Here is a 22,618-nt window from a genome sequence, read left to right as displayed (position 1 = left end):
TCTCTAAAAGTCTTGATCTCATCAGAAAGATTGAGGACGTGCCAGTGGTATAGTATTGGACACCTAAAAAACAGTTGCATTGTTGCCTTTTTTTTCAAATTACAGATTGCAGTATATGTAGAATCAGTGGAAACTAATTTGAGTCTATTTTCAGCCTGATGACATTCAAATCTTTATCTCTCGCTTCTTGACACCATGCCCAAATGAGCAGACTAACTAGTTGGGTTTTTTTGCAGGACTGGGAAGGCATTTGCTGCTTCTCCTATTGCATGGGTCACTGTAGCAATGATATGTGATATATGGAACAGAAGGGAAAAGCAAACAAATAGTGAAGACATTACTTAGTGGAGAGAGCCCATACTGAGAAGGGAAGACCTGAAGGACTTGGGGTCTGGTCCAAAGACAGTGTGTTTTAACTGAAATCATTTGTGTATTAAAGGTTAAGTCCAAGCACTCCTCAAGCAAACAAAACCAATCCAGTGGTAATCTAGAGGTCCTGCTTTAATCTTTGTTTTATCTCAGTTTGACTAACACTTTTCTTCCTGTTCTTTTCAATTTCTCCACAACTTTTTGCTTGTCAAAATATAGAGATGACAAATGACTTCTTTTCAGAAAGACAATAAAAAATCTGCTTATTGCTAATACTTAGTGCAACATGTGCAGACTGTTATGAATGTTGATATGTCTGTCACCCTCTCTGTTAGTAAGATGTACTTCTCAGAGGTAACTCCTTTTTGCAGAGAAGAAAGATTGGCTTAGAATCACCACTAATCAACTTTATCTAAAAAGTATGTACAAGAGATATAACAAGTAAAAGTATAAGGTTGTAAGCCAAAATTAAGACAATAATGTGTGGGGGAAAAAAAGATGCTTTTAACTAAGTGAAAACCAGTATGAAAATACAGGAAAAAAAGCACATCAAATTGAATGAGGCTGCTGGAATAAAAGAAAAAAAAAATCAGTTAAGTTCTCCATGCACAATGTCAACTTTGCACCAATAAGAAGAATTTCTTCTATGACATTTTAAACAGTTGCTGTTGATAGTCTCAATTTTTACTAAGCTTCCAGAAGTCCTGCTGGCCTTCAAGCAGCAATTGTAGATTGATTCTTCTTTTTTAGCTGTGATCCAAAACCAGTTCCAAGTTTGGGCAATAAGTAATTTCCCAGTAAATCAATATCCAGGCTTGATTAATCTGCAGTAACTCTTTGTTCAGAAGATTCTATAAATTAAATTATCTGCATCTGAGAAAGTATGCAATTGAAGAAAGGTTCTAGCCACTAAAATTTTATTTTCTTTCTGAATACCTAGTGATTTCTTAAACATTTCCTTAATCTCTGTGGTGTGTTCTTATTTTGGTTGTGTTTGCATGGTTTACCATACAGTTGTACTTATTAACAAGTACTTGTTGTTTGAAGAAGATTGAATCTTGTGTTAATCTATGTAATACATATGATTAAAAACTTCAAAAAATTGTGATTAAGATTACAAATGAGTGAGGTTTTAAAAATGTTCCTTGGTCACGTTGTCATATCCACAAGTCATTGTGGTCTCTGTTACGGTATCTTATAATCAGAAGGTAAGAATGAAAATACATGTTTGATTGTCATGTGAACATTTCTAAACTGAAATCTCCGTAAATTACTCAAATATTTCAATAAGACACTGTGGGTTTAAATATTATTGACTGAGAATATTTTCTTATAAAGAATTTTCTGTGAAGGATATTACTTCAGGGATTGTGCACTTAAGAGTCTAGGGCAGATACTATACCAGCAGGATAGAAATGTAAGAAGTCAGAGTAAAGATAAGGTGCGGAAAACAGTCCAGGAAACTGTTTTGCACTGTAGCCAAAATAAATGCCTAGGGAAAAATGCTAGAACAAGGCAACATGTTGTGAAACTTTCCTATCCTCCATTGATTTACAGCTGAGGGCCTTCCTGGGCCACAGGTCTTTTTTGTGTCTACTTGCATTTGCAGTGGTAAGGCTGTCCTCAGGCCTCCCATAACCAGGAGTTCACTGGCAGAGTGAAGCATTGCCCACAACAAAGGAAGATGGAATTATGGAGCATTTAAGACAAATGTAGGTAGAGAAGTGAGCCACTTTTCTATCATATTAGAAAGATTATGGCAACTGTGGGACTTCAGTGACTGAAAAAAAGACAAGTATTCCATTCATCTGAGAGAGCCGAGGTCTGTGGAGATCTTATGTGGAAAGTTATAGAAAAAAAATATCTGCCTGGAAGCTATTTCCAAACACATGGAGGACAAGACAGCAACCAGGAACAGTCAGCATAGATTTACCAAAGCATAATTGTGCCTTAATAACACCCAAAACTTTGTGTTCTTAGCGTTCACCCCTTCCCCATCTCATTTGGGAGTTTGAACAGCCTGGGTACTACAACAAATTGCAGCAGGATTTCTCGTATTGTGCCTCTCTACTACCAACAGACCATTTTTCTCGCTCTGTCTTTCCAGATTTTTTATTTTGCGGTGTGCACATATGAAGGACTTTCCTCTCACTCCATGAGAGTTCAGTGTTTTTAAGAACTTTGGGTGATGGACCTAATCTAAAAGAATTTTGGAAATTCAAGATCACTCTGATCTTTCTTCACTACAGGCTTTTCCTTTCTTCCAAAGAACTCCTAACATATTTCTGAGACTTAACTTCACAACAACCATCATGTTTTTCCTGCAAGATACCATACTTAGTGTATAATAATTATTCACATACCCACAGATTCTGATCTTGAGAACAATTAAGGTGATAGAGACATGAGGTTTGTAGTTCCTTTAATGTGCCCTGCATATCTTTGGAAGAGTTAGTGTACATTAGCTACCACCTAGTTCTCATATAAAAAGGAGCTTCTGAGTGAGTGGTTGCATATTGGAGTTCAGTTCTCTTCATCTGTGAGTGAAAATAGCTTGTTCCTGGTCATTCATTACTATTAATTTTATCTATAGTTTCCATAATTCCCTCTGCTGACACTTCGTTTTACCAAGGCTCTTGAGCCACCTGCTAATTTTCCATGTCAGTCCTGCCTTACGAGTGAAACCTACTCATTCTGTTAAGGTATGTCCCAATTTTTGTGTATTCTGAGAACCGAGAAGTGTATGCCAACGATAAGGAAAGAAGAATCCAAATTACTGCAAAATCTATGTGGATCAGGAATTTTCAACGCATTTTTTATTAACCATAATCCTTTATTAGACCTCACAGAGGTGTAAACTATACATACAAATACATTAGAAAGATACCCTCTTAACAGTAATGCTTCACATTTTGGACCTGATACCAAGAGGGTTGCAAACATTTCAGTACATTCTACAAACCAAAGGGTGCATTAGCCTTTATGTATACAGAGTGACAAAGCCCTTTACTGAAATCAAAGTAGATAAAAGTGAAAATCAGTCAACTACCTCTTCCAACCTTTATCTACCATATATGCATATAAAAGCCTTTAAAAGCATGAATACACTATTATTTATGGAGCAAAGTTTACTGTTCTAGACAGCTTGTAGAGAGAGGGGAAGAGAATGTTCAAGATGGCATTACATAAACTGCAAACTAGCAAAAATTATTGATTTTTTTATATTTGTACATAGTAAGAGCTCTGTTTTTTTGATTTATTTGTTGTTACTATAAAAGCTTATAAGTGCTAAATGGGGAGAAGAGAGCAACAAAGACATTGTTGAGGTATTTGGGGAATTCTGCAACACAATGATGTTACATACACAGTATGAAATATTATTTGTCATCAAGTAGTGACATTGTATTATGAGTAAGCACAAGAAAATAAAAAAAAGAAAGAATAAATCCAGTTAGAACTTTAATAGAGTGTTTAAATGGTTTTTAGTGAATGAACATTAAGCGTTTGTCACTGTTTGGTTATAATGACTTGAAATGTTAATAGTAGCATTATTCAGTAGTGAAATCAGAAATTCATTTATCCACATTCATGCTTGCATCATGGAAGCCGAAGTTTTAGTCAGAATACCAATTGAAGTCCAACAGTGAAGAAAGGGAAAACAGTTAATATTCCTATTGGAAAGTCTATCCTCCTGAAAACCAAGGGTTGTTGATCTCATTGTTTAGGACTTTTGTGTGGTTTGCACATAATTTGGGAGGAGAGAGAGCTCATGTACGATTTGATTATCAGCAGCAGATGGTGCTGCCTCTTCTGCTTTAGTTTTGTTTCCTAAAATCCTGAGGCTTGATAAAAATGTTTAATGTTCAACCCAAAGACTCCAAGGATTAAGAAACTATGACACAGAATTGTCACATTCTGATATAAGCAATGTGAAGTATCAGACTACAGATGAAACTGTTCAGAACATTATCAAATACCGGTACACTTTCAGTGGAGCATTTTATGACTCATGTTTGATGAGACTTAGTTTAATCAGGCAACAGTTATCATTAAACACTTTTAAGAACTGTTTTTTTTCATCTTGCACAGGATTTCTGTAGATTTCAATTGAACTAATTCCTTAGAAATGGTAATAAACGAAAAAGTATGATTTACATCATGTATCATGCCGTGTAAATCATGTATGCTTTATTATACTAAAACTTGCCTCTAAGTGCAAATAATGAAGAGTATTGTAATTCTTATGCAGTATTTTTATAAATTTGCATTTAAATTCTAACCTGAAAAAAAATTAAGATAGAATTCATCCCTGTGCACAAAATAAGGACATTGTACCTCTTTCATTGTTAGTCCTTTAGTCTATTGGTCTTAGATCCTTTGTCTTTGATCATTATTAAAGTAGGCTTTTTCATTCCATAGACAAGGTTAATGCAGGTAAACCAGGAAAAATGGAACATTCATTTGATTTTACAAAGCTAAATGTTTCATTACAACATATGAATTCCACTGAATTAGTTGTAAATATAGTTATCTGGTTAAACCTTTTTCTTTAACACGATTACATGAAGCATGATCTTGTTTATCAAGATAAAATCCTTTTTGTTCTGCAGTATTTTGTTGTTCTTTAGAGTAAAGATGCTGTTAATGAATGTAAAATACAACAAGATAAAATGTCTTTCACTTAGTTAAAAAAAGGTTCATACTTTTAAAATGTGAAAAAAAAATCTCACACCTGTATTTGTGATGTTTCTTAAGAACTTCAATTAAGTGTGAATATGTAAATTTTGTAGCTGTGTGTTACATTTTTGCAGGAAAGAAGGTTTAGCAGCAGAAGTATCACATGGATGCTTTTTTATGACTTTTGTGAGCCAAGCTGGCAAAATAAAACATTACTGAAGAATAAAGAGAAATAAAAAATTATTATAAATAATTTAGGATATAGGGATTTACAATGCCAAGTCTTTTTCACTTCTGAAATAGTTAAAGATACTATAGAGGTGTGAATTACAATTAGAAAAGGCATCTAATTGACAAATGAATAATTAAGGTGATATTATTAAATGCCAGAAATTTTCATTCTTCTCTGGTTATATTACCCATTATTCTTACTTTGAAGGGAGGCTTACACTTAAAAAATCTCATTTAATAGAATTTACCTGGAGAAGAATGAAATAAAAGAAAATCTTTCATAATTAGGCCCTCAAAGCACTGTTTTATATCTGTTCTTAAACAGATATATAGATTTGCTTGATGACAACAAAGAAGTGTCTTATAATTTAAAAATCAGGTCATTTCTTAAGGTGTGAAAAACAAAGTTAGGATCTAGCTTGTGACAACCATACTATATAATGTTCTCCTAAAATTAGATTCCAATTGGATTATTGAGTATAATCCATGAGATATAATATGTAAAAAGCAAGAAATTCAAATTTTACTTGAGAGGAAGAAGGAGAAAATCATAATATACACATGCACACACACATCACGCAATATAACATTATATATACACATATACATACATATGTTTCTATATATGTATATATCTATATATACATACACACACCCTTTATGTAACAAGATTTCCTAATGTAAGCATCAGAGAGGTCCTTCTTGCCTTGGTCTCTGCTAGACTGGTATCTCTATATGTACTATATGTAATCAAGTTTCAGCTATTCCCATAACACCATGTAAAAAATCAAAGAAGGTTCATACATATCTGATGCTGTGTGGTTGGACAGTTATAGTCCAGTAGTATATTCCAATGGTATGAGAAGCAAAATGTATAGTGTAAGATGAGAACGAGTAAAAAGTTTGTGTGAATAGGTTTTTTTTCTTTCTTTCAAGACAACTTTAATCCAGTTGCTTTAATTAATGTTACTTCCACACGTATGAATTGGATAATTAGTAAACTCATCAAGGCAAATTCTTTATTTTTGTGGATTGTACCCAAGAGAAAAAAAATCTTAATCGCTTAAAAGCCTCATCTCCTCCTTCTTACCCCGTCCCCCAAATCAAAACAAAGTGAATAAAAACAAAGCAACCTCCCCAAACCCAAAGAGACAAACAAAAAATTAAGTTGCAATAACTTTTTAACTGGATTTGCTGGGGGAAGGGGGATGGAGGAATGAATGTTGGTTTTGAATAGAAGTCTGGCATTTGGAAGACTTGTTTGCAGTGAACAGTATCCTTAAAAAGGGACCAGTATAGGTTGCATCCACAAATAAATTATTACTATTCCTTTTCAGACTAAAAATAAAACATTTTAAATATATTGATTATATTTTCATCAGAACATAAGTATTCTATCTAGCCTATAGTCTGCAAGAATCTCTATTTGGGCTTAACTTACCATAATTTCAAAACAAAACAATGAAATGTGAAATTTTGAACATGAGGATGTTCATAGTGACCACATGAAGTTAAAAAAAAAATTCACAGACTGTTAGCCATATATTTCAACTTTTTCTCACAATTTGAAACTATTAAGGATTAAAAATAACATTAGCTTAGTGTTAGAGATATTTATTTTTTCATTCCTTTATAAAATAATGTGTATTTCTTCATGCCTTTTTGTTTAAAGACCATTGACTTTTTGGGGGCACGCCATGAGTGTGAAGGTAATCAGGTAAAAATAGAAAAGTATGCTCAATGAAAATCTCAATTGTGTTATGCCACTGAATTTAAGCCAAACTCTACACTCATTTCAGGCTAGAGTGTGGCTTAAAAATCCTTGTTATGATATAGGACTTGCATTAATGTGAGCAGGCTTTCAGTCATATCCCTTTTTCCCTGACGTTAAATGTTTTTCTTCATCTGTATTTCTGACTTGGAGTAAAGAGTCAGAATTGCACTGCAAGTCTATGAATTTTTGTGGCATTTTGACTCTTATGCTGACCCATTTCCATCAATTTAAGTCGTCTTTGCTGAGTGACAAAAAGTTGAAAATGTATGGCTAGTTATATTTCTATTTTAATAACCACACCTATGCAACTGTCATTTTCATAAATTAAAAAAATATTTATGCTTTCTTTTATATTTTAGTCAAGTACTTTCTTAAACAAAACAATAGCACCACTTTGGCATTGTTGGCCAAATCAGTAACAGGTAAAGCAAATACGCATATGCTTTTCTGACCTTATCTTATCATGTGCTTGCTTTTTGTAATGGAGAGCCAAGACACGGTGCTTGTCCTAGAGTTTTCACTAACCCACTTTACCAACTGATACCGAGCCAACAACCAGCTCATGGGGCAATTGAACATAGCTACTAGTTGTTTATGGAATTCACTTCTGTGAAGAAAGCCTAGCACTAATTCACCCTTTCCTCTTTAATAACGAATTGAGACTGTAATAGTTTTGGGCAAAAGGTGCCTACTCTAATGTATGTACAGGAACTGAATGCATCATCCCGTTAGTTGATTTGCTTCTCTCTCTTGACTGGTATAAATAAGCTTCATACAAGTCTTTCACACAAATGGAAGTGAAGGTTCGTAAGTACATTTAAAGCGGAATATAAAATGAATTCATTTTCCATTTAAATTCTTAATGATTAATTATGATTACTATGGAGATGAGGCTTAAATTTTTCTACCTTGATGAAAGAGATATATTAACTTCAGTGGGTTTAGATCTGCAGTCCTTTTTGAACTAATGGAAAAAAATGAGGCTTAATTAAATCACTTTTTTCACTTCTACGCTTCATTGACATTGTGTAATAATTAGAGGTTTATGTCTATTCTAGAATGCAAAAATTTGTGATTTCTGTCGTGTGATTTACATGATATGGAAGGATGGGGAGTGGTATTTTCTTTACCACTTAAGTGATTTATGAGAACCAATGGCATCCAGTGGGAGTCCTGTTCCTAAATATCTGGAGTGCTTTTGAAAATCCAGCTGAACCCTTCAATATCTTAATTAGAAGTTTTTCAAGTCAAACTACTTTGTACATTTGGGAGGGAGATGTTTTAGCTCATGCTTAAACTTCGTTTAAGTAGCAGACTTAGTGAGATTAGTACTCTACAGCAGCCCTTTATCTTTCACACTGACTGGTATATCATGTTTTTCCTGTCACATGAATGGAGATTTCTTATATGAGTATACATTTCCCATCCATCCATTTCTCACTTTTTCAGTGATGGAGCTACTTTCCATTTTGTGATACCACTTATTCTCTAGTAAAGCAAAGTGTTGGCTTTGAAGCTTGTAGATATTAATTATTTATTGCAGTTTCTTTCAAGGATTGTCCTAATTTGTTGAGATAGTTGTCAAGTTCTGATGTTAGATATTACTGTCTATGAGTGACATTTTCCAACTGTGATTCCTCAACATGAGAAATATGGTGACATGAATGTGAGTGCATCAATCCTGCGATAAGACCAAAATTTGAATTAATTTACAGGAATTAAAAATCACATTAATGTATGGTTATTCAGTTATGCTAACAGTGCATCAGGAAAATGTTATCTACAAAGAAACTTGCCAACACAGAGATCTGTGAATTGTTTTTTATGCTCACACTTTTCCTTCCTCCTCCTCTTAGAACTTCAGAGGAGGCAGGGGACAGAGAGAGTCATGTGACATGAAATGGAAATACGTATTATATCTGTGACTTTGAAATAATGACTTATTCTTAGAACACATTTTGGAATTCTTAACAACCATAGAAGTAAAAATACTTCATCCTCTGCACTAAAGGCCTGTCAGAGCTGTGACAGATGTCAGAATTGCTACCTCTGTTTACTGAATTGGTGGTAAATAATTTAGATTAGTTTCCTCACCTGTTTCTCTGTGCATTCTTCCTTTTTCAACATAACTACCTCAGTCAGTGACAGCTGTAACATATTCTTTTTATTCGTTTACTGTTCTGCTTTTACATTGTGATGGCAGCATATTGTGCATATAAACATGCATCTCACCGAAAGCAGCGGGTTTAAAGAGTCACATAGGAATACATTGCACTGCCATTGGAAAAAATACAAACCCCAAATTTTCTATGGGAACCAAAAAAGAAATAGTAATAATTTCTTAGAATTTTAAGGCCTGCATTTCTTGTCTGTTTCACAAGAAACTGTTGAGGAGCTGTACAACATGCAGTCTGCAGAGATTATTCTCTTGTGTTTTAATCAATAGTTCAGTCATCTACTCCCACGGATATAGTAGAAAGTAAGGCAGATTTGAGCCTTTCAAAAGAGATATTTCCTTTACAGATCTAATCTAACATCTCCCTGATTGCTCCCTTCATACTGTATTCTCCCTACCCTCTTTGGAGATGATCAAGGTGTACTTTATCCCTTGTCTGAGCTTACCGTGTGCGGGGTAATGGAAGGAAGAAGTTGAGTGGAACCACTGCAGTTCTGGACAGAATGGGACAGTGCATTCTCCCCTGCCTTCTCTTCTGTTTTTTCTCAGAGAATTTTATTGCTTACCTTGGGACACTGTTTGCTACCTATCCCCCTTTACTGCACGGCCAATTTAGCACTGAGGTGATTCACAAAAACAGAGCATAGGACATAGTGTCATTCAAGGCAGAATCAGTGTAGTGCCTATCAGGATTACAGAGCAGAGATTACCTGGACATATATGTCTCCCATAAGAGTGCATGAACAGTTATTATAAGTAGCGTATTGAAATCTTCTTTTCAGGGACTTGTTCTACACTGTAATTTGGTGATTAGATTAGCTTTTCTAATTTAAAGAGAGATGCAGCAGCCCAGTTAACAGTTAAATTAGTCACACCCGATTGTGGGAAGAATTAAAATTGCAGGGAACTTGAGTAACCTCATATGTTTGAACAGAATGCTGATATTCCAGGAAGATTTAGAGCCTGATAGGCTACCCTTTGATATAATTTGAGGGCTGTTTTTCAAACTGTCTTCTTCAGGCCTAGGCATCTATTAATTTATGTTCCACGTAACTGTAAGTGAAAACTCCACCATTCAAACACCTAAAAGTAAAGAAGCATCTGAATTTTTTTTTTGAAGATGAGAAAGTTGTTTCCCTGTTGGAATCCAAAGCAATTTTTTTTCATTTAAGCTGAATACTATAAAAATTGTTGTTTAACATTTTGGCTTGATTTTTCCATATTTGATTTTACCTGTTACCATTTTGGCCAGACTCTTTCATGTGACAAACTATAAAATAGCACCGTTGTACTATAAAACAGAGATTTTTACATACTGTTTGATATATGTGTATTACTGATACGCTAAATTTTACATGCTGCATTATATGGAGGAAGAAAGAAGTTACCTATACCATTGCAAAATAATTACCTGGAAGAATCATTAATGGTTTGAGAGCCTATGTATGCTTTAACTGCTTTTAAAAATCTTTTGTCTCACAAATTGCAATGAACTGCAGCTTTGCAAGAGAAGGAAAAATAGAACTGTCTTAAAACAAATGCATCTATAACTCATACTCTGTCAAAATGCCACAGATGGAATTAATGGATGTTTAAAATTGTGTATGTTACCTTACTGCTGCTGTTACTGGGAATGTCAGACTGTGCAAATATGAAGGGGTAGACAAACAATGTTATCAGACACTTTAAAACAAACAGCCTGTGGCTTGTATAGAAGTGCAAATAAAAAAACACCACTTAGACATGGCTGATGAATGACTCCAGCAGCCAGTGTTCATAGGTTAATTTAGTGCAATTGGATCCATCAAAGGCCCATAAATTTGTAGGCTTTTGAGGGGCACAGGACTTTAGGAGATCTTGTGCAGGACATTTAAAACAGATTAACAAACAGTAATATATCAACCGCAGAATTTTTTAGCTCTGGGCTGGTTTAAATGTTTTGTTCTCTAAAGACTTAATATTGGAATGTTTAGTTGCATTGTTCACTGGGAGAATGCCCATTGGTTGAGATTGCATCAAGCTTATTAAACCGTAGGTTTTTTTTAAGTCTTCCAATGTTAAACAAATAATTTATTTACAGCAAAGTATCCTGCAGATGGCACATTCATTCTTCATTCTCGTGGATGGCATGTTCTTACATTCTGTAGTTTCTGTTTCCTGTGTTCCCTCTACTTGTGTTCTTCAAATGCACTTCCTGAAGGTGTAGAAAAAAAAGATTATTCCAGGTAGGTTTTAATACATTGTATGACCACAAAACTTACATTAGTGAGAAGAAACTTATCCTGAATGCTGGAATTGTTAAAGCTCTTCTGCCAATTCAAAGAGAGCTTAACTATACAAAACTTCTGCACACTAAATTCCCTGTTCTGCTAGGCATAAACACTCTGATTGCTGTCATGGTTGATCTTGGCAGAGTAAACATCTGCATACTGGAACCTGGATGGGCTTAGACATACAGTAGGTACCAAAGATTTCCTTTCTTTCAGAACAAGGACATTTGCAAAAGCAGGATGTGCAGGAAACAAGATTTGTAGAGCCTTCTGGGCCTTCGTCCCCAGTGGTCAGGGGTTTTCAAAATTGCTGGATGGGGCTCTGTTACCTGCATTTTGCATAAATTGCGTATTAAATATGCAAGGTTTTCATTGGATGAGGTCTTTAGGAGGTTAAAAAGTGCGGGTTCACTTCAGGAGCTGTAGCCAAATAATTTTTGTTTTCAAAAAGAGACAGGGTGATGTGCCAGGCAAATCAAGAGGGCTTTGGAATGAATAGTACCCTCAGTTCACTGTCTTTCCAGGCACAGGCCAGTTTAGAGCGGCAGTGATGAACATAGCTGATATCTTTCAGTTTGCTTTCGTTATTTGCCATGATGGTAAAAGTTAGCTGCGCCTAAATCTTTGCACATTCTGCACCAGACTAAAGGCAGAATTGCTAAGTAATTCTCCATATCTGCAAATTTCATCAGAAAATGTCATCATTTCTTAATTGACTTAAATCATGTCTGTTGTCCTAAGGAAAAAAAAAACATTTCCCTGAGAAAGGTGAGGCATATGTATGCAGCTCTACCACTGCATTATCTGTTATTTAAGCCCTAAAAAAAGGAGGAAATTTAATCTCTAAAAGTTAATAAGTGATTACAGTTTTGCCTGCTTTTCTGATGGACAGAATGAAAATGGAAACCAATCTGGTGCTTTACCGTATTTTTGTGTGTTTATAAAAATTAATTCCTATACAAAATGCTACTGTCTATATAACCTTTCCCTTTACCTCCAGTATCTATTAAACATAAAATAGACAGGAAACTGTTCAAAGGATCAAAAAACTTGAGCTCATATAGAATTATTAATTTTCACTGGTCTTGGGTTGAGTTCTGATGGATATGAGTTGAATTATTATTTCCAGAATATTTAAAAAACCAAAAGCAAGCAGTACTAGTAATTGTTGAATTAATTATACCACCAACAAGTAAGAACATTGACCCAACCCAAGATTTATCATCAATGACAAGCCAAATATTTTAATAGCAAATTATTCATTATGAAGAAATGTCTTTGCGGGGAATCTGCTATTCTAGGCGTTCTTTGTCCAAAATGCAACACTAACGAGGAAGAAGAGATTAATTATCTAGTCACCATTCCCATGATCAGTTCAGTAGGACACTGACTTGTCTTCACCAAACTTTGCTAATACCGCTATAGAATAGCTTTCTTAGCATGGATGAAATACAGAAAGAGAAATGCCAACAGAATTCTGCTTATCCAGAAATTAAAATAATTTCTGCTGTTTCTTTGTCTTTTTCTCCCCCAGTTTCTCCAAAACTACCTTTTATGTCTTTAATTTTCCCTAAGCTATACCATAGTTTTCTCCCTGAAATACTGATTCTGGATAAACCCTTCGATTTTCACAGATTTCCACTAGAATCATAATTGCAGCACTTCACAGGAGCCTGCCACTGTTAAGGATCCTGCCCTATGCTACAAATGCTTGTATTGGTAACAATGAACTAAGAAAACAGAAATTCCTTGACTCATCTGTCCTGTTTTTTGGTTTTTTTTTGTTTTGTTTTTTTTTTCTCATTGCAGCAAAAGCATAATATCCTTGTTAGTGCTGCCCCTAGGTGCTCCTGTTTGAAAGGAGTTTACCCACATACAGGAAAAGATATAGGCTGCATTTTATTTGCAGAAAGTCATACATTCTTAAAGGCTACACGCTTACGATCTGTAAAATAGACAGGGAGAACCTCAGTGTGAAACAACAGCCATCTTGCATTGCAGTGGCTTTCAAAGTATTCTTGGATGTAAATTAACTATATGGTTCCCAAATGTAAATGTAAATTCTCTCCACTGCTGTGGCTGTCTGACTTTAAAATGGTTTTATCATCCAAATAAAGCAAGTATTAAGATGCAGCCGGCTTTCAGTTATAGCTTTTAATACTGACATATAGGTGGAAAAAGAGATGTCATAATACACAGGCTAGCTTGGAAATTGAGGGAAATTGAGGGAAACTGAGGCCTCGATTCTCAAGTCTTTGGAAAAAAAGGTAATTAGAAATAAAATTGGTATCTGTGGTGCTTGTTTCATTATTGGATCTTCTGAGCTGACTTTCAGACTCAGAAAAAGACAATAAGCATTTTAAGATGAGAGATACAAAGTGTCAACTTTGTGTAAGTCAATTTGTGAGTTGAGAAGTGCAGATTTCTAACTTATCACCTCAAGCATTGATCTTTGGAAGCCCAGCAGCATTGACATAAGGATAACAACTGCCTGAGCCATATTAAGATCATTTGACTGAGTTGGAAGGCTATTGGGAAGCATGCAGCAGCATTCATATCCTATTAGGATGGACACTCAAACCTCATATTGGCATTAAAAGTTCTCTTGCTTTATTGGTAATAAATGGAAAGTCTAGTGTTTGTAGTAACAGGCATAATATTTTAGCTACGATCTCTCTGGGGTCTCTTTGAAAGCTCTTTAGTTCTGTGGGCAGTGTGACCAGTAACATAATAACAAGGCTGGAAAGTAGGCAACAGGAGAAAATAATTTTCTGAAGTGAAGAGGCCAAGTTCTTCTATCTGTTACACCTAAAGTTTCTCTCAGCGGTTTGGTAATGTGACATGGCAGTAACAGAAATTAGAATGAATGCCAATGAGCATATTTTGGCCTGTAGATGTGTCTGTGAATTGATACTCAGCCAATTATAAAAGGATCTGCCAATATTAAAAAGATTAATGAGATTCTGTTTTCTTAATGGAATTTTCTTCAACTAACAATATTAAATCTTTTCCCTCTTTCCCTTAGAGGGATTTAAATTTATTTAAATTTTGAAGATTAGATAAAATTTTAGGATTTGGGGGGGAATCTGCTTCTATTGATACTTTGTTTGTATGTATAGTTCATCGTATTTTTTCACGTATGAGGCCTAAAGAAGAACAAGGACTAAAAATCTGAGGAAGAGCAAAATTATATCAAGATGTACACCTCATTTACCCTTTTGCTCAGAGTACAAGGAAATGGCATGGTACTACGGTTATTTTGCTTTCCCTCTTCTTTATTTACTGGATTTTAAATTTAGCCTTAACAGTTCACATTTTAAATTTAGCCTTCACATTAATATAATAATTTTCAAGGTATGTTGAAGCCTTAAAGTGGTAAGAACTTTGTGCCACTGTACTGGTGCTTCATTAAAAAAGGTCACAGTCTTCCCTCATGTACGCAGTTGTGGAAATAGCTCAATTTCTCTTGCTTGAACAGAGAACAGTTGCTTTTCAAAGTCTGTTCACTAGTCTTCCAAATTACTGTTAAAACTTAATTCACTTAAGGGTAAATTGACTGAACATTTTTTAGCATTTCTCAGAAGAGAAAGAAATGAAGGAAAAGCTAGAGGGAACCATATATACCGAGGGCAGAACTTTAATTACCCTTCTTGCTTCTGTTTCACAGTTTAATATTTTAAACATAATGTAAAAAGTAGGTAAAATCATTACTTTGCTTTCCAGCACAAATGCTAAAAGTTTTGCTCTGTTCCTTATTCCTGCCTAACTAGATGATGTATTTACTTAATAAATGATATTTTAACTCAAAAGAAATATCAACAATTATTCTCACTGTTCTAGGTTAAAAAAAAAAATCTTGATCCATAAAGAGCTTTGGTTTCATTCTTATTCTCTTTGTTACAGTTCTTTCTTGGGTTTAGAAATGCCGACATATGATTAAGTTGTGTCCTTTTTAATAATTTCTGCTTATATACATAACTAACTGCAATTGAGGAAGAATTTAATAATGGATTTGTATTATGCAACTGATCGTTTCCTATTTTTTATCAGTTCTGGCAAGATGAATGCCTAAGTATCTCTCAATTTTTATCAGTAAAAATCCTGTTGAAAGCTTTCAACAGAGTATTCAAACATAAAGCAAGTAAACAAAATAGAGACTGTTGATAAGCATAATTGATGAGTGATCAATATAAGAGTGAAAAACAGGTCCTATAGGTTGGTTGGCTTATTTAATCAAATGTTTAGGTTTTCTTTATTCTTTAAAATATTATTATTATTACTCATGAACTTTCAAATGAAATTTATTGCAAAAGAAAATTGCTGCAAGACTAATAGGTATATTTGCTGGATTGTGATCCTGCAATAATACCTACCTATTTGTTTAATTGTACAAGTGTTTTGATAAGTTTTTTTAATACTTTTGGTATTTTAACTGTTTGTTTTACTGGAGTTCTGCTTTGAATCAATGCAAAATATATCCAGCCTGGATACAATTATTGTTTCACACTATAGAAAGCAATTTGAAGACTCCACAAGCCTTTTAAACTCCAGAGTTCTGTGATCCCAGAGAGAGTTGCTGATTCAGACAGATTAGATGGTGTCTGGAGACTTTGACTCAAAAATTATAGTGTATTTCAGTGAGCAGGGGAGATACTTCTTTTTAAATATGGGATTCTCACTCTGGTAAGAGTTTGGTGTCCTTTACATAGATGTCTGAGAAAGATGTTTCACTTCTGGGCAATAATAGAAACTACATATTACTGTAGTTCACAACTGACTTCAGGTACATAGTGCTGAAATCCAGCTGAGAAGATACTCTGTTATCCCATCTGTTCACTGGAGACTTTAGGGTGGTTAGCCAGTAGCTATTACATTGTGCTCTGATGCATACCTCATTTCTCTGCAAGCTATTATGTGTGTTTGTTGCATCTGCTGGCTGCTCCTGTCTAAGGTAATTTTGTCACAGACTGAGTGCAAAAGTGGTAATGAAAGCTGGGCATCTAAATTAGGATAGGGTTTAAGGTTGGGTATGTGCTCCGGTCTATACAGCAGCTGTGGCAATAACAAAGTGCTTCTAGCTACCTTCTTTCTTAATTTTTTTGTTTTGTGCATCTGTGAAGTGTGCTGCGTATATGACACCCCATAGTATATCATAACAATGTGTTTATTCTTTACTCTTCAATATGCTTTTTCATTTATTTGTGAGTAAATGTCTTAGAATAGAACAAATAATGGTCCTACAGAGAAAGAAATATTTTGCTTGTTAGCTACATATCAACAAAACTCTACAAATACAGTCTCTGTAACTGGAGTAAAACTAGTTTGTGATGTTGGCCTTACAGCAGCAAATAAGCATTTTGGGTTTCCCAGCCCATATTAATCATTCAGTTTCTGGCTCTCATCATTCACTTTGTGTGTGTAGTGTAGCAACACTTGTTTGTAATATAATGACTAAAGTTCAGCATAACCTATAAGCAGAAAAATGGCCCTTCTCCACTAAAGTTCTACTACCAAATTGTGAACAGAAGGAATGATATACTCAAGGAACTGAGGAAGTAGATCGCTTACAAAAACACTTAAAGCAAACTCCAAATCCTGGATTTGTTTATCATAAAATAAACAGGAGGAGATGCGACATAAAAACTACATTAGAAATATGAAAGGCATAAGAAATTGATGGCATATGAAATCTGAGACTAACTGTAAAAATCTTCTATATTCCACTTAATCCTGCCTTAAATCTTTTATCTATTTAAGGAAATATTAAAGAGGTCATGCATATTATGTTATACACATGTATTCGCTTTATATTTGTAAGATATGTCTCTCATATATAATGTGACATTGAGAGAAAACTATGCTAGAGTAGAAAAAAATTTTCTCCGATGAAAAATACTTTAACTGTGGTATAATTAATCTTTTTAGTTAAAATCACATATGAACACAGAGAATTATCTAAATGTATTCATAGTGGGGGAACATATCCAAAGAAGAAAGTATGAGCATAGCATTGATTTTCTTAATAGAGTCATGTACAGTTGACTGCAAAAAGAAAAAAGAAAAATAATAATTGCATGAGAATATGGAGAACAGCTTTATCTTGTAGAGTTTTTCTTAATGAATTGTTTCTCTTCTCTTCCCTGTATCTTCCTTTTATCATAAATATGAAAAATTTTTTCCTACTCCTTCCATATTTTTGTTTCCTCAACCTAATTTCTCCATGCACAGGTATTAATGAAAACTTCAATTTGTTTTTCCCATCAGATTTCTGTTAATTTATACCCATGTTCCTATCAAGAACCATTTATGATTTTTATATTTCTGTTGACCTCTCTCCTCCTTTTACCATACATTTTCTTTATAGGTGGTTTTTTTTTTTCAATATTATTTTTTCTCTAATTTTATTTTTTCTCTCCTTTTCTCAAAATTCTGTCTTTTCTTGTGATGCACCATGGTGCATTCAGCTCTTCAATATTTCTCATCTCCTCAGCCTCTTCGACCTTGTTCCCTCCCCTTTCTTTTCCTCTGATCCTCATTGTCTTTTTACTGTCCCTTTCACCTCTTGTTTTTTTTCTCCTTTTAATTTCCTGGATGATTTCTTCTGTGGCTAGATTTTCTCAACTACTATGTACACCTCTAATTTTTTCCTCCTTCCTGTATCTCCTCTTGAACACAACCTCCCCTGCTGCTGCTGAAAGATGCAAGACCTTTCTTCTGTTCCTTCCTATTTATAGGAAAAGTGTTTTCCTGTGTGTCTTTTGAACTGGGAAGAGGGCAGCTGCCTAAAGAATGACATCGTTTCTTGGCCCTCTGAGGACAGTGGTGTGGAGGTCCATCAGAGAGCTGGCAGGTATCTTGTCTCCTTTTACTCGAAGTTACAGAATGTTTTACCATCACCTTAGCAACAAGTACGGGAAGGAGCACTGAGATTACTGGCCAAGACTGTTTTCTTCTTTTCCCGCAAGTCTTAATCATGTGTGTGCACAGACAGGAATAAACCACAGGGCTTTCTTGTCTATAGTTGAACCCTATGTGAAGACGACTTCACTTGTTTTCTTGTGTGCCTTTTGAAGTGTTCATGGCTGAGGTGATACTTCATAGGAAGAATCACACAGCCATTACTTTTAAGTCTGAAAACTGTTGAGGAAGTGGCTAAAGGATTCCATTCTAAGGACTGACTTATGCAAAAGAAATGAATGCTAGAATGTTTTCCGTTGTTCTTTTCATAAAGATAATATTGATGAAATTAGTACATAGTGCTAGTTTCCTGTCTTCCTATCAAATCTTAGGATTAATTCCATTCCTTATAAGAAAAAGTCTTTAGACAACTGCAGAAGTGGGGCCAGTGTATGTATGGGACAGACAGGGCCAACAGCAATAAAATGTATCTCCAGAGTCTTACAGCAGATGACAGATAACATGTAAAACAGTTGTTCAGAAATCAAACAGGAGAGGCAGTTGGACATGAGCTTAATGGCAGCCTTGTTTAAGATGGGTTTTCTGAACTATAAGCTCTGTTGAGGTGAAATGAGGTTCAACTATATATACGTATAGAGTGTTTAGTATGACAGGAACAAATATCTGGATATTCTGAACTCCAGAACTATAAAAATAATGTCAATGAAGATTTGAAGTGCTGAAGAATATGCATATTAATCATTAAAGAGTTAAAATGAAGTATGTAATGAGTACAGTGATTATTCAGTTAATTTAATCCTGATAAAAAGTAATAAAAAAGCCAAAATAATCATTTGTTCATTTACACATAAAATGAATAGCAAAAGAGCTTTGTTTTCCCTTTGATCGCCACTCTTCATCTTCCTGACAAAGGAGGATGAGTGAGGAGCTTCTGGATAGATCAGTTGCTAAGAGTCAGTGTTTGTTTTCTTTTCTGAAAAAAGTCTTAGGTGATATTTAAGATGGGATGATATGAGTTCTGGTCATTTACCGCACAGTAGCAAGAGAAAGCCTCACAGATACTAGCTTAGCACTTTCATGTTTTATTCAATGTTTGAATAGATGAGACAGAACACTTCGTTTCCTACTTACTTTCTACTATGGACACTATTTTCCAAAAATCCACTAAGTCTCAGCGTCCTTAGTAAGAAAACACACCAGCTGTTTGCAACATCATCAGCCTTGGCAGAACTTTCCTTCCTTAATACGGGTAGGGGTTTTCTATTATTATTTGTTCAGCCTGGCCTACCTTTTGTGCTTTTGGCATATCAGTGTGGCGCTGAGCACGTACAGAGCGTGCAGATTTAGGTGGCTTTATTGGAGCACAATACATCTCCAGCCTCCTCAGGTCACAACTCTGGAAGCAGCATTCATCCACTATTCCCTTGTGGTGTAAGCGTCTACTGCTGGATCCATACCCTGTAGGCTTACCTATTCAAAACACAAATGGAAAGGTTTTATGTTAGAAAGGAAACGCAAAGATCTCAGCAGCAATCACATTAAGTTACAACACTTTATCTGAATCACCAGTGACAGTTGCAGAGTCTGCCTGTGTGTATCTATTCTAAGACCCTTTTCTCAGACAAAACTTCCAAAGCTGTTCCCAGAAATGGCCAGTTTTGATCTCTGCCTATGAGTGGTTGCTATTTAAGCATTTGAGCAAAATCATATCTTCTTAGAAAAGTATTATTAAAAGATTTTCTTGAACTATCTTGGCACCGAAAATGGAGAGGGAGGAAGTTGAAATCTGGCATTTAGAAGCCTTGCAAAGGAAATCTGCCCTTTAGCTTCTGGATTAAAAGTGATTGTTGAGTAGTGAGTGTTTAAAGCTTGTAGCTCATGCCTGTGCTGTAGGCGAGTATCTTCTGATGAAAAAGGCTACACTGAGCCACTACATGAAGTCAGATTGTGTTCCAAAGGGAAATATATCACCGCACAGGCTCTAAGATCTGACAGCTCAAAAAATAGTGGGAAACAAGAAATAAGGTAAGAAGGTAACCAATGAAATACAGCAAAAAAAGGAAGATGGCTGGTGGAACAGAAAACCCAGACAATTTTATATTCTACAGCTTTGCATCAGCTAGGAAATGGGACTGACATAACATGGTCTTTCCTGTGTTTTATGTTTGCACTGGGGAGCTGTAGCAACTACTTGATTGGCAAATGTTTTGCATTTTTCTCTCAACTCCACTAAAGGGTGACATTTTCGTTCATAGCACTGTAGATTTTTTTTTTTTTTCAATGACTTATGATTCATTTAATAACTGATGATTTCTCCGCTACACTCTGCAGAGGCTATAGATCCATTACTTCCTGAACTTGTTTGTATGCAACCCAGTTGGATGGGTTGTGATTAGCTGTTATGACTAAATAGCAATGAAGGAACAGTACAATAATAAAAAAAATTAGTTGCTTACTTGCTACATCTACTTTAAAATTATGCTAGAATTCAGTTTCAGACAGTAAAATTCTGAAAAGAATAAATGTTTTGTTTTGACATTTTCAGCATCAAATGTTTCCATTTACAGAATGATCCACATTGGTTAAGAACCCAAAAATATGGAAAAAAGGAAAGAAATTTGCACCAAGAGCCAAAAAAATGATGTAACTCTACCAATTTTTTCTTGCTTTTTTCTTTTCGCCTTCAGTTTTATTGCTGAGATCAAAAATCTGTTATTCACAGAGTTTGGAAGGAGTTTACATTTTAAGAAAGTACTCAAGCTAGATAAATGATAACAGTATCAAAAAAGACAAAAATTCAGTTGCTTTTTGGGAAATTATTGCCTCCAATGCTTATATAGCAAAGTCTAGGTTAATATCTATATTTGTCAATTTGAAGATAACACTGTATTTTGCAATTCTCTATGATTAAAACATACGTCCACTGATGAAGAACCCTTGAGGCCTTAGCATATCCACAAATGAAAAGACCTCTAGTGGTAAAATATGTCTAACATTTTAGCCAGCAATACAGTCAGCTGAGAACTAACTATTCTCATGAGCTTTGTAAACTCAGACAACAGGTTTTTAAATGTCTTTTCTTCCAGGACTATAAATTAAACAAAAAGAAAAAAAATGTTTACTTAGTATATTGTGAGCCACTGAGGGCCTCTATACTGTACATTGCCTGCTAAATTATTTGTTTCATAAGACTAAACAGACCTGCAAGCCAGGAGTAGATTACAGTAATAGTTTGGTTTGTCTGTGTGTGTGCGCTTGTTTTTTTTTTTTCTGTGTATCACTGAAAAATATTATAAATATTCGCACTCCCATTTTTTTTCTGGATATTTTTCAGTTACTGAGTTGTAATATAAAGTGCAAGCTTTTCCCTTGAGATTTTTTTGAAGTTTGTTAATTAGGTTGTCTTAGCCTAATACTTTTAAATTTTAAGTCATGACAAAATGTGGAGTCTCGTTGCTCATATCCAGAGCTGTTCCACATCTTGTCTTGCTCCTGCTTAAAACATGAAAGAGCAAAGTCTGTTCCTGCATATACAGGTGTAACTCTTGTTAATAGATCCAGCTGAACTGTAGTTCATTAGTTAGCTTACCTTTCTTTTCTCAATCTGCCAATTTATTGTAAACAAACACACTTTAAAAGCTTCTGTTCAAGAACTTTCCATTCAATGATATTTCAGAGCAAGCAGCAGACAGAGGTTTTGTTGATTCGTTTGCTACTGCTAATAGTAAAAATAAGGATGGACAGTTCATTTGTTAGTTTCATCTGGCTTATCATGACCATTCTACTGGGAAAAGAAGCTATCTATTAAAAAAAAAATAAAAAAAATCTATAAATCCAGTAGGAGATTTTAGGGTTAGTAATCAGAATTATTTAAGTTGGGAAAAGACCTTTAAGATCATTGTGTCCAACTGTTAACCTAACACTGCCAAGTCCATGGCTAAACCATGTCCCTACACACCACAACTACACATCTTTTCAATCCCTCCAGGGATGATGACTCAACCACTTCCCTGCACAGCCTGTTTCAGTGCTTGACAACCCTTCTGTGAAAGAAATTTTTCTTAATATCCAATCTAAACTTGAGGCCATTTCCTTTTGTACTATTACTTGTTACTTGGGAGAAGAGACTGGTTTAATATTTTGCTAGGAAGATCATATTACCTCTAGGTGACAAAAAATAGAACCAATAAAATGAAATGTGTT

General features: G+C 34.9%; 1 protein-coding gene across 1 annotated transcript in view; it reads right to left on the bottom strand.

The window, feature by feature from the left end:
* Positions 1 to 3,186: 3,186 nt before the first annotated feature.
* IGF1 (insulin like growth factor 1) overlaps positions 3,187 to 22,618 on the bottom strand; it is a 57,153-nt gene continuing 37,721 nt past the window's right edge. Inside the window, exons 3-4 of the mRNA XM_009560509.2 lie at positions 19,704 to 19,885; positions 3,187 to 11,421 (exon numbers count right to left, since the gene is read on the bottom strand). Of these exons, the coding sequence (XP_009558804.1) occupies positions 11,362 to 11,421; positions 19,704 to 19,885 (242 nt within the window). The 3' untranslated portion in view covers positions 3,187 to 11,361. The remainder of the gene's footprint in view (positions 11,422 to 19,703; positions 19,886 to 22,618) is intronic.

This window comes from Cuculus canorus, chromosome 1 (assembly GCF_017976375.1).
Source record: "Cuculus canorus isolate bCucCan1 chromosome 1, bCucCan1.pri, whole genome shotgun sequence".
Classification (NCBI taxonomy): domain Eukaryota; kingdom Metazoa; phylum Chordata; class Aves; order Cuculiformes; family Cuculidae; genus Cuculus; species Cuculus canorus.
This window is presented reverse-complemented; position numbering and strand designations above follow the sequence as displayed.